General features: G+C 40.4%; 1 protein-coding gene across 1 annotated transcript in view; it reads right to left on the bottom strand.

Annotated features, from left to right (window-relative positions):
- The window catches only part of ITGA11 (integrin subunit alpha 11), a 66,653-nt gene that overhangs the window by 35,635 nt on the left and 12,742 nt on the right, over positions 1-18,276 (bottom strand). The window contains exons 8-13 of the mRNA XM_018552852.1: positions 17,775-17,845; positions 14,017-14,161; positions 8,100-8,248; positions 7,570-7,710; positions 3,075-3,278; positions 1,310-1,440 (exon numbers count right to left, since the gene is read on the bottom strand). Coding sequence (XP_018408354.1) covers positions 1,310-1,440; positions 3,075-3,278; positions 7,570-7,710; positions 8,100-8,248; positions 14,017-14,161; positions 17,775-17,845 — 841 coding nt within the window. The remainder of the gene's footprint in view (positions 1-1,309; positions 1,441-3,074; positions 3,279-7,569; positions 7,711-8,099; positions 8,249-14,016; positions 14,162-17,774; positions 17,846-18,276) is intronic.

Genomic DNA, 18,276 nt, shown 5'->3' with positions numbered 1-18,276 from the left:
TGTATTTGTAGCTGTGTGGCCGTGAAGTTATAACATATATATACTATACTATTTTATACTATACTATATACCAGAGGTAGCCAAACTCCAGCCCTCCAGCTGTGGTGGAACTACAAATCACATGAGGCATTGCAAGATTCTCACAGCCACAGACATGACTCCCGGAGAGTGATGCATCATGGGATTTGTAGTTTCACCACAGCTGGAGGGCCGGAGTTTGGCTACCCTTGCTATATACAATATATAGTATACTATGGGGTCTATTCACTAAGCTGCCGTAGGCAGGCGAGTGAAAGACTGACCTGAAGTGAGTTTTTCGGCTGTTCGGCTATTCACTTCAGTCTGGTACGGCTGATTTCAGCCGTATATCGGCCGAAATCAGCCGTACATCTGCTCAGGATGTTCGGCCGACCCGAAGTGCAGAAGGAGTTCGACTCAGCTGATCCAACATCTGGATCGGCTAAGCCGAACCTCTGGCAGGCTACTCGCTGCTGTCCAGTCTATTCTTATAGATGCCGAACAGCAGTGAGTGAATAGCCGAATGCCGCTGAGCGGCATTCGGCTCGGCTGTTCTGCTCGGTAGCCAATAGTAAACTAGCATTGCACCTGCCCTCTGCTGCAGTTCTCCATCAGGTCCATCAGCAGAGGGCGGGTGCAATGCTAGTTTACTATTGGCTTTTGCAAATTGAAATAGCGGCTCGGTGCAGCTAAAACAGCGGCTCTCGACTGAGCCGCTCGGCTAAGTTTGGGAGCTGTACGGGCTATTGTGAAGAAGTAGAACCGAAGAGGTCCTGGGGCTGAAGCTAGCCGAAGGATAGTCCGAAGCTATGGCTAGGTCCTTCGACTGCTTCGTGAATAGACCCCTATGTATACTTTTTTACATAAAAGGGGCCTAAACTACAAACTCCAGAACTAGGAAGTGTGGCATAAAGATATTGTTGCTGTGGTCTCCAATGGTGACCATACACATAGTGATTTGTGATAGGTCCAGTGGCGTCACAAGGGGGGTGCGGCCAGCACCTGGGTGACACCATTGGAGGGTGACACCAAAATGACTGATGGTCATTTTGGTGTCACCCCTTCTAAAAAGTCAGGCACTTGTATCAATACTTGTGTCCCCAACGTTAAAGATGGCTTTTGACATTCACAGTACATGTCTCAGTCCAATAGAATCCACCTGTAACTGAGATCTACAATTTGGGTGCACTGACCTTAAAAACTTTATTTTGTTAGTTACTACATCATGCATGTTATACATTATTGGAAGAAGGTTTATCACAGCAGTATTGGTACACTATCATCCACACACCAGAGTAGAACAGCGTTTCCCATAGAACCCACTGCCAGATCCACCAGACCATCCTCGTTCATATCCATCTCTCCATGAATGTTGCAACCAAAATAGGCCAGTGTCGGAGACAAGTCTTCTGCAGCAATGCGCTGGATATACGAGAACATGAAAAGAGTATTAACATCAGCATCCACTAAGGTGCCATGGTGACGGAAAACATGCAGAAATATCTTCTCGGTATTTATAGGGTATATCAGGGCAAAATAAAGAAATGCAGTAAATCTCTGTAATGCACACACATTTCCCTAAGTATTATTCCTTTAAAGACCCTATAAGTATGGAATAACATCTGTTGATGTGTCAGAAATGCACTTAGCTCCTAAGTCCTGTTGTGGGCTGACAAAACACAGCATTTTTAGCACTGAGTGGTGTCAGCCCTGCCCTGCCTCCTACTTCCGATCTCTAAAACATAAATCTTATCATTCTCCAGTCCAAACTTATGCACTAGGAGGGCTAATTAGACTGCTTGCATTAACACACAAAGTGTAAACAACACACTGGAAAGCTCTACGCTTCTGACATGATCAACAAGTATTTCTTGCACAAAATGTACAGACATAATCAAATGTTTTCAATGGTATATTTAACAGACCACAATAAAGCAAATAGGAGAAGTTCATTGTTAGGGTTTACATACTCTTCAAAGGCCAGGATCAGATATGTGATTTTTTTAAATGTCCTTCTGCCTTGTGCAGTTCTGTGCCAAATTATAAGGCTAGTCCACATCAACAGCTGTATATCTATCAGATTTGGCTGTCACCATAGATCATAAAATATGCTGCAGATTTGGCTGCATACAAGGAGACATATAGGGGGTCTGCATATGTATATGTATGGACAACAGTGTTGTCAGGCAGTTGTTTACCAGTGTTTTATTCATCAGTTTCTTGTTCTACAGCCAGGGTTGGGAAAATCTGGCCCTCCTGCTGTGGTGAAACTACAAATTCCATCATTAATCTGGCTCTGGGAGTCATGCCTGTGGCTGTCAGAGTCTTGCAATGCCTCATGGGACTTGTAGTTCCACAACAGCTGGAGGACCAGAATTTGTCTACACTGTTCTAGACTTTACTAGAGAAAACAATTGCAAGAATCTGACTGATGCAATACAGATTCCATTCTTCTTATGTATTAAAGTGACAGTAGTTAAATCTTAGAAATACATTCAAGTAACTTAACTATCAACCAAAATGTATCTTATTTGTGTATCACTCGTCTGTAGTCCTCAAATCATCTCTGAATTGGTGCTGACACTGTCCTTCCTTCTGGAGGGGGGCTACTTTTCTTCCCCATGGTTCCTGTGTGTGTGGTAAAGTAGCCACTGCACCAAGCTCGTTTCCATGATGGACTATAATCTCAATACAAATTAGTAAACCAAATGTGACATTGTAGTCCATCACAGGAGTGAGCTTGGAGCTATGACTACTTTACAACACACACAAGGACCATGAGGAACAAAAGTAACCCCCCTCCAGAAGGAAGGACAGCGTCGACACTAATTCAGAGATGATTTGAGGATCTACAGCCAAGTGATACACAAATAGGGTGCATTTTTGTTATTAGTTAGGGTACTTGAATGCATTTTTAAGATTTAATTCCTGAGTTTAGTGTCACTTTAAGTCTTATGTCTTAAGTCAACGTCGATACAAATTGAAAATGTTGAAGCCGAAAAAGAAAACCTTGATGGTTACCAATCATATGAGTCATTAGCAATCTAGATTTCTACCTGTTTGTATTTCTTGATTATGTTTTTCTTGAATCCATGGAAGATATAAATGGCACCCTTATGGCCATCTTCTAGAGGTGCCCCGATCACCACATCATTGTAGGAGTCTTGGTTTAGGTCTGGCACTGCAGAGATGGCATATCCAAACCGTGAATCTTGTGAGCTGTCCAAGTCACGCAAAGCTCCATCTGGAACAAAGCGTTTCTGTAACAAGACCAGAACACAGTTCCACAATATAGTACAGTGTGTATAAGAGGAATATAACTCCTGAACTGAAGTGTCATAAGAAAGTCTCCAAATTCAGAAAACAGTGGCTATCAAAAACAAGCTGTGAGAATATTAGTTGTGTTTCACACATATGGAAAAAGTTTGCAAGCAAAAACAAGTTTAGACAAAAGCTTCATGTCATATCACAGGAATCGTGCTTTTACTCTTTGGGTTAGTTATAATACTACTTTAAAGTAGAACTCCGGTCAATTCTCTTTAATTACGAAAGGTTAGAACCTTGGTTGTATTTTTACTGCTGTTGGTATCCTTATTGGTTAGATATAAACATATTCTGTGTCTTATGTTTTGCTTATTTTTGGCCTGTTACTTCCCGTGGTGTCTCTGGGGGCAGGAAATGAAAGGAAATATGCCCCCGGGAAGATATAAAATGCAACTAAAGCCGTGGATCTAATCCTTCACAAGTTTATTGTAAACTAAGGGGTCTATTCACAAAGCTGCCGAAGGATCTAGCCATAGCTTCGCCTGATCCTTTGGCTAGCTTCGGCCCCAGGACCCCTTCGGTTCAGTAGAACCGAAGGGCTGCTTTACGGGCTATTCCTTATAGCCCGTACAGCTCCCGAAGTTGGCCGAGCGGCTCAGTCGAGCCGAAGGCATATGCCTCGGCTCGACTGAGCCGTGCTGAAAGCCGAAGCTGGCCTGCTTCTGACCGCTGGGCGGAGCCAGCCGTCATCTCACGGCTGGCTCCGCCAACTTGCAGAGAGATCAGCGTCCCTGGTTACCAGATCGAGCGGAGTAAACCTTTCCCTGCTCGTTTTTTTCTTTTTTTTCTTCTGACGCCAGCCGTTGGCTGCCGTCAGAAGAAATAAAAAATAAAAAATAAAAAAAGAAATCCCCACAGGAAAGCATAGCTAGATTCCTATTGGCCATTTCAATTTCCAATAGCCAATAGCAAACTAGCTATTGCACCCGCCCACTGCTGCTGTCAATCAGCAGAGGGGGACCTGCAGTTCTCCAATAGAAAACATTTAGGCGGAGCTAGCTGTCACTGCTAGCTCCGCACAATCGTTTTCAATTTTTTTTCTACTTTTTTAACAATTTTTCTGTTCTGGTCGGTGCCACAGAGGGACCGAGCTGAACAGCCGAGCCGAATGCCACTCAGCGGCATTTGGCTATTCACTCACTGCTGTTCGGCATCTATGAGAATAGACCGAACAGCAGCGAGTAGCCTGCCGAAGGTTCGGCTTAGCCGTACCAGCCTGAAGTGAATAGCCAAACAGCGTTCGGCTCACTTCGCTTGGGGTCGGTGAGTCACTCGGCTGCCTACGGCAGCTTAGTGAATAGACCACTAAAAGAAAAATCTGCAGGGAGGAGGGCAATACAAAGAGTCTGCAAGAAGAAGAATCTAGAGAAGGAATAAGAGAAGGGATCAATGGGGAGTTAGTAAGAGATGGTTTAGACAGAAAGAGATTAAGAGGAGATTAAATCTACATTTGTAACTAAAAAATAACATGTTGTATTACAAATATAAAGTATTAGAATGAAATGTATGACATCTTTTAAACAAAACAAACAAGCCGGTTACCCTGCGAATATCTGTGAACGTTAGCTCCGTATGAATATATGCCAAAATGAATGTTTAGTTATTTTCTTTACACAAAGCCATCTACAACTCCACCTCTGGTTACATCTTCAACCTTATCTCAAGATATCACCCTAACCCTCCTCTCCACTGCTCTGAACTTCCAGTTATTCACAAAAGGGTGAAGGGTTTGGAGAAGGCAGGAGAAGTGAACAATCTAGGACAACATAGCTGAACTGGAAAGTGAGCTGAATTGGAGAATATTTCCAAATCAGCTATTTTGGCCTAGATTGCTCTCTTCTCCTGCCTTCTCCAAACTCTTCACCCTTTTGTGAATAGCCCTGTTAATTTTTTTCATCAGGTATTAATTATTTGATATATATTATTGTATATATTTCATATTTACAACACAAATAGTAACTTTTTTAAGATATGTTGCGATGAAAGAGCTTTACCCAAGATCTTACACAGCCAAATGACACAGCCCTCCTCCTCTCTCCTAGCGGAGGGACCCAGCTGCCTGACTCAGCTATATCAATATGTCTTTAAGCATGCCGGCAATGTAGTTGCCCATTGGAAAGCCCAGTATGCTTTAAAATGATGGTACCATAGCCATCCCGCTTTGGGTTTGGACTGGATTGTAGATCAATATGTCTTTAAGCATGTAGGCAATGTTGTTGCCCATTGGAAAGCCCAGTATGCCTTAAAATGATTGTATCATAGCCATCCCGCTTTGGGTTTGCACTGGATTGTAGTGCTTTTTGCTTTCCCACAGATTTCTAACGTCCATTGTTGTGATGATTGCCATTTCACTATGATCTTTTGTACTTCTTTTTATGTACTTACTGTCTTTGTTTGCTCCTTGTTAAAATAATAAAATGTTTTGTAAAAGAAAATTAGGTATCATAGATGCACCTTGTACTATTTTAAAAATGAAGATGCATTACAAATAATTACAATTTGATATAAAACATCAGTTTAGAAACAAACTTTAAACAGCATGTAAAATAAAACCATTATTTAAAGTAGAATGCCACTCAAATTGATATGACAAGGATTAGATGCTCTCTGTTGGGGAGATCTCCATTACTCCCAGTCCTAACACCCAGGACATTTCTGGACTTCCTTTTTCAACTCTTCAGACTTTATTCTTGTTTAGAATATCCACTGGGGGATGCTTATAGCACTAGGTTTAATTGTCTCATTTCTGTATTGACTTTAAAATAAAGTCATTTTTATGTTCAGTCAATCAGTATGTTATTTAGTAAGTTTAGTTATGTCACCCATAACACTAGAGCAGCTAAAATAAATATATAAAAAATGTTGGGGTGTTCTTAACACTTAAATTGGAGTTAAAGGCAGATATTTATTCTATAATATAATATATAATATAAATGATACATTATTATATATATATAATATAAATGATCCTTTGGTATTTATTTCTACATGTTTGTACTTATAAGAAAGGTCGTCACAAATATCTCTATGCTATGCTTGGATTAAAAATCCATCAGCATTTTTTAAACTTTGTAAATTATTATTTTTAAATTACAAACAATGACGAATATTTTGCTGTGTTGTTTCTTAGGAATTTGGCAACAGCATAATTAATATTTTTCTGGGTTAGGAATTTGGCAGCAACAGCAAATTGGATAAGAAAGTTTTCTAACAGTGCTTCCTCTACATTACATGTGCAGTGACCAGAGTAACCCATCAGATTTCAGCCCAACCCAGAAATAGCCGCACTCCAAAGGTCTTCACCGAAGATAAAAAAATTATTTGTGGAGCAAATACATACTGTTTGTTCCTTCCCATGTGTGCTTAACCTCTAATGCGTTTCATCATTCCAGCTTAATCATAGAGGTTAGGCATAGAGGCTAGGCATAGAGGCTTACGCATACTATCTATGAGTAAGCTGAAGTGGTGAAACGCATTAAAGGTTGAGCACACATGGGGAGGAACAAACAGTATGTATTTGCTCCATAAATAATGATTTTTATCTTTGGTAAAGACCTTTGGAGTGCAGCTAGTTCTGGATTGGGTTGCCTGCACCTGGGACGCAATCTTAGTGCAAGCCGGTTCTGGAATGTGAGCAGAGTTTGCTGGGGTTTATCATCAGATTTTAGGTCACTCTAGTCAGAGGATTAAAAAAAAATTAATCTGATGCAAAGTCAACAGCAGGCTTACCTCAAGAGACAATGTGGTGTCTCTGAGGCGATGGCTCTGGGTTGGATAAGGACTTAATTTTGTCTGCAGATAACAGGGATAACAGGCATGAACCTCTCCAGGGCTCTGGGGGTCATGATGGCTTTTTTTAATGTATATTTTTCATTGTGAGGTAGGTGGCAACAAGTAATGGGGCATTCACAATGGGTTTAGGGCTGGCAAGTCAGTAGCATTATAATATATTGGCAGCAGGGGAGGTACAGACGTCAGGCATGCAATTGTTTCCCTTTCCACAATTTTAGTTTTGAAAAAAGTGCGTTCTGCATGAGGCAAAGCAGGAATGGGGGTCTAAACCTTTTCAATCAGAATATTTCAGACTGCATGTAAGTAGTTTGTGTAAAAGTTGGGTTGCACACTGCAAGTTTATTTTCCTTCATCGCCCATATAAAGGGAGTAAGATTTTTAAAATTACTGATTCAACTGATACTGTATAAGCTTTGATTGGTTTGACAGACTTACCTCTTTCATACCATATACTGAGACACGGCCTCGCTCTCTTGCTTCACTGAAGAACATTGGAGCTCCAACCAGCAGCACATCTGTTACCCCATCTCCATCCACATCAACAGAGCCAATTTCACTGCCAAAATATGACCCGATCTAGTGGGGAGAACATAAACTTATGTCACACGATCACAATCCTAGAGAAATGTTTAGTGAAGGCCAATGTCAATTCATTCTAATTTCTGTAAAAAAGAAATCAAGGCAACTGGACTTGCTGTATTTTTCTTGAAGACGTTTCGCTAGTCATCCGGCTAGCTTTCTCAATTCAGAATTCTAAATTGAGAAAGCTAGTAGGATGACCAGCAAAACATCTTTAATAAAAATACAGCAAGTCCGGTTGCCTTGATTAAGTTTTTACAGATGTAGCATGACCTGGATGAATGAGAACTTTCACAGACAATTCATTCTAATGGCCATTCCCCTCCAATTGTGATAATTGGCCTATAATGTGACTTGATATAAAGTGACTTATATGGAGTAGTTACCTGTTCCCCTCGTAAAGACTGATGGATCACTAGGTTGTCCACGCCTTGCATACTAAAGATGATCACTTTCCCTGTATGATTAAATCGTGGAGCTCCTGCGACATACAGTCTGATGCGTTGTGATGTCACTACAGATGTGACCGTGTAGCCTGTTCAGAGATATTGTGAGAACTGTAACATTTCACATATGATTAATAACATTAAAACAACCAAAATCAATACACAATAAGGGAGTTTTATGATTCACTGGGCTGGGATAAAAATCTCCTGAACTGCGGAACTATACAAGACGCTAAACACACCATTTAAATAAGTTTTCTGTTTTGCATGCCAAAGTATTTATTTTGCACAAATATTATTGTGATCTACACACATCTGCCACACTGCGCAGCCAGACAGGTAAAATGCTAAATTCCTGGTTCAGCAATGAACCTTCTTATGCCACCTCTGCACCATCAGTCTTGTAATTGGACAATAATCATTATCCATGTCACTGTTCAATTAGCAACGATTAGATAGGGGTGAACATGTCCTAATGTTACCTCCTTTGTGTTTAATCAATGACCTGTGTGTACATTACAGGCCAACGATAAAATGTTCCATTGATAAAAAGTGGATGCAGAGTTTATTGAATGGGACACCTTATTAATCACCTGTAGTTCTACATGAGGTGGAATTAATTAATGACATTGTGGAAAAGCCAGCAGAGAGCAAAAGGGTTTCTTGCAGAGCAACAGGAGTAAAATGGAAGTGTAAACATTGCCATTGTCTTTAAGCTACGGAGAATGCCTGAACTTATCCAAATAAGTGGAGCGATGAGGTCTTTCATTAAAGTTATCTACAAGTGATGTCCAAGCTAGGTTAAAGGAGGAAGGAAGGAGACAAGGAGGAGCCTCCCTGTCCCTCACTTGCTCGTCACTGCTGAGCCATCTAGATCGATGGCCTCAGTGTTTTTTTTTTTACTTCTTTTGATTGGACAGCTTGAAAACAGCCCGAAGACAGAGTGCACAACAGTCAGCTGTCCCACGGAGTGGGACCCAGGGCATGTGCCATATGTGCCATGCCCTTGATACACCACTGTTCATAACTGATGTTTCTACTGTGGTAATTAACAGTATGAACCTCAGCTAGCATTCAACTACAGAGAAACAAACGAGCCGATCATGGTAATCTACGACTGATACTTTCCTTTATTTTATGGCTTCAGTAGGAACTGTAGATACTAAGCTAGTTTGATCCACAATGTCATATGTACAATTGATTAAGCAGGTTGAACTTGCCTTAAAATAATGTGTGTGTGCTCAGCATCATTCATGGTGGTCCTAATAGTCACCTAAACCCACTAAGACTTAGAATAGTTAATATTTAAAGCAGAGGACTCCTTGGGATGGGATGCAGCAGACAGCTGAGGATTTCTATGCATAATTTGGCTCAGTACTGCTGGCTATCTGCCTCCCATAACATTACTGTACAATCCTGAAGTACGAGAGAAAGACAAACTCTAATGCAGCAGCAGTTGTCAGCTCTCTTTCATAATTGAGAATATAGTCCACATACCATATCATCAATTATCTACAAACACTCAGCGATCACTGATCGCTGAGTGTATGTAGCCTGCTCTCCTCTCTGACAGCTGTCACAGGAGGTTGAGCCAGCTGAGCAGGGAGGAGAGCTCAGCCTCCTGTGACAGCGCAGGCTGTCTCCGCCCCCACATCGCTCTGCGGGACTGTGATAGGCGGCTAAGCGGTGTGGGAGGAGAGACACTGGCCGCTCACCTCGCTCCCCCCCCCCCCCCCCCCCCCGCAGCCAGTACCGGGTCTGTGGTGTAGTGAGCAGCTCCGGGCAAAGGGCCAGGCCTCTTTTCCACAGGACCTAAAGCAATAAGATCCGTCCTGGACCTTGCGGATATAAAACACTAATTTTCCCCCCACAATTTTCCAAGAGAAGTTCCAACGCATAGATCAGAATGCAGAGCTGGGCATTAACTCACAAAGCATCCAGGATTATGTATAATGGACAAAAGATATTGGCTAATGGCTGCCATACAATGTTACACCCACTGCAACAATGACAAGTTTGCAGTAAAATATCTAGAATTATAAAAGAAAATATATTGATTATTAGGGATGCACCGATACCATTTTTTCCAGACCAAGTACGAGTACCAACACTTTTCCCTAAGTACTCACCAATACCAATTAACAATACTTTTTTTTTGTCTCATGTGACAGTTTTTCTAAAACAATACAGACTATTGATTTAAAGATGCCAGGGCCCGTTCACAGCTGCAACCGCTGCAATCCCAGTAGTTCTGCCACTGACTCCAAGCTGTAGAGGGACTACAAATCTCAGCAATACAATATAAAGAAATGCAGAATACCAGCAGTTATAGAGGACTACAAATCACAGCAGTACATTATACAGCAATGCAGAATAGCATCAGCTAAAGAGGACTACAATGCAGATGCCTCGAATGGAGGGTCTCAGGAGGGGGAGATGTGCGGGCCGACAGAAGCGCTGTAAACAGGCGATGCTTCAATTTTTTAAACATAAAACTGTTGGTATCGGTTTTTGGTATCTGGGCATTTTCAGTACGGGTACTTGTAAAAATGACCAGTATCGTCACTGATACTGGTATTGGTGCATCCCTATTGATTATCATTGCTTTCATATGGCATTATTGTAACAGTTCCTGCGTCCAAGTCCAAGCTTTAGCAAACTAATGGTTGTCGAGCTTTATAGTAGGGCTGTTACTGATTAAAATTTTCGTGTTCGATTAATCAAATTTTTTAACAATTGGTTAATCAATTAATTTCGATTAATTATAACGCACATACAGATCCAACTACATTGGCCTATACACATGCAGCACAGCAATGAACTAATAAAATGAACTAGGATCACACTAATCCAGCATGTTATTAATCTCACGTGCCCCACTCAATATGGCCGCCGCTTGAGTGGGGCAACTCAGAATAATAAAGTGCTGGATTAGTGTTGCCTAGTTCATTTTATTAGTTCATTGCTGTGCTGCATGTGTATAGGCCAATGCCTTGGCTGGCGCTCGTGCAGAACAAGTTTCTTGGGCAAACCTCTTAGTTGTAACGAAACCGGAAGTCAGGCAGTCGCAGAACTCGATAAGTTCTCAGTGTCGACAGGTCACCAGCCCAAGTGGCTCCATCCACTAACAAAGGGAAGGGGGGAGGAGTCCGGTGACGCCACGGACATCAACGTCACCAGACTCCTCCCCCCTTCCCTTCATTAGCCGACAGAGCCACTTGGGGAAAGGGGGAGGAGACCGCTGACAGTATGTGACACGGGGACCTTAGATTGTAGGCTTCTTGGACAGGCACTGATGTGAATGTGCAGTATGTAAAAGCACAGCATTGTCAGCACTATAGAAATTATTAATTTAAACAGCTTCATTACTTCTCTGGAAAAGCGTACCCTTATTATACATATGAGTACTTGTTAACCATAAGCATTTAGCCCACATTATTTAACAGGATAGTTTGGGTATGAATTACAGATCCTCCCTGTACCACAGCTGTGAACAAAAACTGTAATCCCTTAAGCAGTGGAAGTGGATGATTTCATTTATTTTAGCTCTGCATCTAAATGATCAAAAACATCCCACTGGGGGCTTGTGGCATCAAAATGCAGTGTCACTCGCCTCTCCACCGGCTTCCGGGTCTTCCGGGAGTCCCGTCGGAGATGCGGTGACGTCACAGACATCGACGTCACCGGACTCCTCCCCCTTCCCCTCGTTAGCCAATGGAGACACTTGGGGAAGGGGTCCGGTGACGTCCATGTCTGTGACGTCACCGGATCTGCGACGGGACTCCCGGAAGCCGGCAGAGAGGTGAGTATTTTCATTAGCGATCAAACATTTTTAATCGATCAAAAAGATTAACGATTAATCGAGAAATTAATTGTTAATTTCGCAGCCCTACTTTACAGTATACAAAACATGATATATCACAGTAAAACTGTTCATTTTATAAAAGCTGTAGGGAGCAGTTAAATAAAATCCCTGACACAGTAGGAAAATATTACCGCACTATAAAACTATTAAAGAACACCAAGACCTGGACAGGGAATAACAGATGGACTTTCTATATTAACAGACATTGCAACAAGGAATCGTCATTTATAAACTTAATTGTGTGTAATGACAGTTGGCTGAGGCTGAATCAATTTCATGTTATAAAAATCTGGTTTACAAATGGAATGACGGGTTTGCTCAGGTAGTAATGCTGTTAGAAAACAAAATCTGGCAATTACAGATAACTTTATACTATGGTAAAGTACTGAGTTAGTGTTAACTTCTGTGCTTGCTGGCATTACCATAGTTAAGGAAAATCTTGTGGCAAAGGACTTCAATTGAGGATCATGCTAGAATTAAGGGAATACATTTGTGAAGATTGTGTTATATAATTTGGCTTGAAGGACAATTCTAGACAGCTTGTTGCCTGATACGTTAGTAAGCATACTCTGTATCAGTTGATCATCTTTCTACGGAAGTGATATTCATCTAAAGTTATAAGTGCAAAGAGAGCATCCCACACACAGTGGCGTAACTATAGCCATAGCAGCCATGGCGGCTGATATGGGGCCTGGGGGTGAAAGTGGGCTCCATTAGGTTGTTGAAGCAAATTAAACATAGAACATGTGAAGATAATGCAGTACTCTACTGTTAAGGGTTGACTTCAGACGACTTAAAATGCACAAGAGGTGACTTTGGAATCTTTGCATCATTACTCACAGCTCAGAGAGAGGTCATCAGGGGGGCCCCATCACATTTCTGCTATGGGGTCCTGTGATCTGTAGTTACAGACCTGATCCCACAGATCGTTTGCTGCTTATCTCTATTACTGTTTTTTCTTCAGTAACCTCCAGCATTTCTCCAAGCCTCATGTAACTGGCTGGAGTAGAAGGAAATTCAAATAAAGTAGAAGTGGAAAGGAGCTATGACAAACGTATTTCTATCATCAACCACTTCTATCGACAAACACCTAATACTGCTCACAGCATTAAATGACTGCAAACTTAATATTTTTGGTTGAAAATATACCTCTAGTGAAAATAAAGCACACAAGATGACAATATGGGTAAAATTACGGTATCCAGAGGTGTCTGGACTATCTGAACATACCTTACTCAATGTTGCATAGCACACATAAGTCCCTGAATCTAGAACAGTCAGTGTGCAAATTTAATTCCTGTTCATAAGTCAAATCTTTGTCATGTCGTAAATACCACAAAATGTGAACCTATCAATTGGTTCAAGAGGATTTTAGAGATTGATCTAACCTATGGAGTAGGAGCTCCAAGTGGGAGCTGAGGTCAGTCAGTGGTAAACTGGGCCCTGGTCCCTGGTTCATGGAGATCTCCAGAACATTAAAGCTGAACTCAAGGAAGTTAAATATACTACTAAAATACAAATGGAGGCTGGTTTAGCTGCAACATTATTTGTACTTCTATACATCCAGCCCTGACATATTCACCACCCCATCAGACAAAAGAGCCAGGTTAGAGACCTGACTTCTCCCCTGCACTGTTTGGACAGTGAAGGCACAACAGCATCACAGTGATTAATCATCATGCTGATCTCTCCTCCTGTAAGAATGAAAGTTCCTTGCCAGTTCATATGCACTGCAGCACATCTAATTCGCCACTCATCCTGAGTGTTGCTGCATAGAGGAATACAAGAGGCTAATACAAGCAGAAATCAAGCACGTACACTAGTTACTTTTAAGAAAGATTGCAATAAATATATTTTCAATGAACACCACTGCATTAATTTGTGTATTTTTACTGGGAGCTCAGCTTTAAGAAAGCACACACACCAGTCAGTGCCTTTGTGTTGACATTGTTTATACTTTGTTTTTAGTATGGGTGTAATTTGTGTATTTACCAAGGTATGCCCCGTGGTTCTTGAGCTCATCTGGGAACTCCTTCAAGTAAGACTCCCTCCGAGGTATCACCTTCCCACTGCTAGTCTCTTTCAAAACGGCTCCACTCCAGTCATAGGCTCCAACTGCCCCCAGCAATATCCCATCCTAGAGGAGAAGATATCCATATGATATAATAGCACAGCAAAGAAAGATCATGGATTAGTGACACAAAACAATATTTTATATCTGTAATATATTACATCATCATCACAAAGATAGGTGTAAAGTCATATGGTATTTATTGCTGTGATGGAATAACGGGTACAGTATGTATATCCAAAACGTCCTATTTGATTTTGGATATAGTAGAAAAGAGTTCAAATCCTTGCAAGTTTTTTTGTGGCTTTTGTTTGCTGTCTGTGTTCTGCTGTAGAGATTTACTTCCTGTCTCAAAGACACAACAGGAAGTGAAATGAAATCTCTACAAAGTAAGTCAAATGACTCCTCTGATAGTTGACACCTAAACAGGACAGCTCTACAATATTACATTTCATATCAATTTCTGTCTCAGTGGTAATGGTCTACAGAGCAAAAAAGAGAGCAATAAAAACTTAACAAGTGTTCCAATACATCCCTAGTCTATCCAAAAGTTTAAAAAATATGTTTTGGCTATACATAAACTTTACATTTAGCTTGAGGTTTGAGTTAAGTGTTACATTCAGTTTAAGAGTTAGGTTAAGGCATTAGGTTTAGGTTAAAAGGCAAACGGGTCAGTAAGCTAATAATTCTATCCAGGGAGCTTTGCCACTCTACTAAAATTAGAAAGTCCACTGTATTGACCCCATTCTCTGTAAACCATTGCAGATAGGATCCAGACAGTATCTAAGAGAGTTACTATCTAAAGTTCTATGTTTCCTGTGTTACCAATCAAACTTAAACTTATGAATTAGCTTTGAATCTGATCTTGTGCTGTGAAAAACCTTAGTTTTAGTCTTCACGTACTGGATGCTGCTCCCATTAAAGTATATGGGCCATCTCAATCATACTTGGAATCTAAAGTTGATTTAAGTGGGGCTTTTGTAATAATAGACTACAGGGCTGTGCCGAGGAGTAGGCAGCCGACGGCACTTTAGCAGGAGGGCAGGACCCGCAACTTACGCTACTGAGGTAATTTACTCTCCACTGGGGGGTTGAGGGGGCACTTTGGTCTTTTTGCCTTGGATTCTAAAGGACCATGTCCCAGCACTAATGGACTGCAAAGCAATGTAGGTGTCGAAACACCACCCAAACTTCAAATTCCTGACTTTCAAGTCAAATCAGTTGAATGAATACTTTACAGGTGACTCTCAAACACTAAACATTGCCTGATAGAATAAAGGCCCATAAAGGCCTTCTGGCGTTGATTTATATCCAATTAACTACATCATGTTCTATGAAGAGGCCAGAACAGAAACGTTTAAGACATTTGCTATATGTAAAAAAGTGGAAAAGAACATGAAAACAACAGTGAAACTGAAGCCAATAACAACCATTAAGGTTTCATCTTTTCTCTTCTGGTAAATAAAACTTGGAATTTGATTGGAAAACAATTCTACTTTTGTTTCAATTTTCTTTTCAATTTTTTAAATTTATATAAATAGGCCTCCTATTGTTTATTGATGGATCCCAAGGGCAGAACTGTAGAACTAGATTATATTTTTTGGTGTTACCTGAATGTAAAGACCAGGCACCATAATGTATGTATTAGAAATCATACCACAATTTATAAAGAATAAAGATAAATAGTTGGGATGCACCGATACCAAGTACAGTACTCGGTACAAGTACATGTACCGATACTTTTCGAGCTCCAAGACTAGACTAGAGAGGCAGCTGTCATTTGTAAGGAGCACACGGAGCTCCTGGGATTTGTAAATCTCTGTTTTAATGTGTGATTTTGTTTTTTATAAATATAAATAAAGGGATGTACCTATACCAGTACAAGTACTGGTATATAGCGAGTACAAGTACTGATACTTGCCAAAGTACTTACAAGTACCAGTACTGATACATTTTTGTTTATTGTCATGTGACAGTTTTTCTAAAACAATATCAACTAATGATTTCAGGTAGTGGTGGAGCACCAGAGCCAAGTCCCAGCTGCAACTGCTGCAACCGCTGCAAACCTGGTAATTCTCATGAAAATGCTAAGTATCGGCACTGGTACTCGAAAAGTATTGGTGCATCCCTAATAAATAGAAAAAGCTTTTGAACAATCAACCAAAATGTCACTGCTTTTCTAGGAAACAACCACAAAATTCAAATATAAAAATAGTCAGATTACCCAAAGGTGTGGTCAAAACTAAGCAGCGAAAATAACAAAATAAACAAGGATCTTAATCTTTTTATTCTGTTGGATATTTTGAGAAATATAATTTATAATATAGCTTTTTTCCCAAACCACATGTAAGAAAGTCAAGGTAGTGTCTGCTTTCAGAGCTAAAGAACATTTAATCCTTTCACATTACAATGGAGGCCAGGAAAGGTTAAATGTCTCTGTGGTAGTGACCACTGTAGCCTAAAGGTTTTCTGGCTCCCAGATGTAGACAAACCATTTTGCAGGATCAATCAGTGGTTACTGAACCAACAGTGAGGCTGATTTGGGCATTTCTCCCAACCAACAACATAATATAGACGACCATGTAAATAATGCTTATCTCCTTCAGTTTACAGGATGCAAGTGATATCTGCCTAACTGGGGGTCTTGATTATAATATAATTGAGAATATTTGCCTTTTAGAATGTGCAACACATGTCGAAGAAAACAATGTCCACTGAGTTGTTAATTTAGCAACCCACTAGACCTGCTTGTACGTAAAGTGCATTTAACCCAAAATCTATTTTTGTATATGTTTGGCATTATGTTTCAGTGTATACAGTTTTCTTAGGTAAATCATTTTTTGTGACTCTGTTGCAAAGTTTCTTACCAGTATATCCTGCCATTAATAGCACTATTACCATATTACTGGATGACAAATCTAAGCCACTGTCTCGCAGTTAGTTGCATTATTGTCAGTGTGCCATGTCCACCCCTTAAGTTTGCTGTTTGGCTGCCTATCAGATAGAAAGCCCAACAGCCAACTGAAGGAGCTTGCACAGCAAGCCAACTAAGATGCTGCTAATTGGGAGGCAGTGGCTTAACATTGTCAGCCTGCAACATGAAGTGCTGTCAGGATTTAATGGTAAGTAACTTTGCAATGATTTCTTAAGAAAACTGTGTAGCAAGATTTTGATGCCTGATATGCTCAAAATTAAATATTTTATATTATGGAGAATGCAAATGAAGGCGCTGGAAAACACAAAGGGCCGGAAACGCTAGAAACAAATAGTTAAATGAGACAGAGTTGGAAATAATGGCAAGGAAATCTTGCAGTTGAAATATCCAGGACTCAACCAGAGCCCACCTAAAACAAAAATATAATTTTTGGATAAGCTGATCCACATAAGAGCATGAAATGTTTCACTTTAATAATGTGCAGGGTGTTCTAAAGTATATTAATGTGGCTAGATATGTCGGCTTCAATTATGAAAGTATCTTTTATAAAAAATGGGTTGCACTGCCTCTCAGCAGATTCCAAAACCGTTTTAGAATACTGGAAAAAGTTTGCAGTGAAGTAATATAGTTTGCTGTTGATTAATATTGTTTGCTGTGGAGTAATATAGACATTTGTAGACCTATTCATAAATGATACCCATATGATGTGATGTTTGCCAAGACCACATCTGGCTCAGTACTCACCTCTACCACATGGGATGAAAACCCAGCCTGGGACATCTCAAGCCCGAACGATGTCTCATTCTTATTGGTCCCTGCAATTAAAACACAAGTATATCTTCATTGACTGAACATTACATTTTGATGACTTCAACCTTTTTTTGTAAAATGCCTGTTGTTTACATTGCTCAAAAGCTCAGACTGAAATTTACAAACACAAGTGAAGTAATCCAATGAGTGTCTTCTTCATTCTTGCACTGTTTTCTCCAATATTTCAGTCACACAGAAAGTCTCAAAGCAACAGATTCTTCTGTGCTGTTCTTTTAGCTAACCCATGGTGCTCTTAAGCCCCTCAATGGAACAGTCCTACAATGCACCTTTTGTTACTCACAATGGACTTATTGTAAATTTATTTAAAAATCTATTTTTCAAATAGCTTGTATAAAGGAAACATAATGGTAAAAAAACAATACTGGGTTTAACCAATCACGTTTGGCATATAAATTCTTACTCGGTCTGCATAACG

The sequence above is a fragment of the Nanorana parkeri genome, unplaced genomic scaffold (assembly GCF_000935625.1).
Source record: "Nanorana parkeri isolate BGI_ZX_2015 unplaced genomic scaffold, ASM93562v1 scaffold98, whole genome shotgun sequence".
Classification (NCBI taxonomy): domain Eukaryota; kingdom Metazoa; phylum Chordata; class Amphibia; order Anura; family Dicroglossidae; genus Nanorana; species Nanorana parkeri.
Note: the sequence above shows the minus strand (reverse complement) of the source record. Positions and strands in the feature narration are given on the sequence as shown.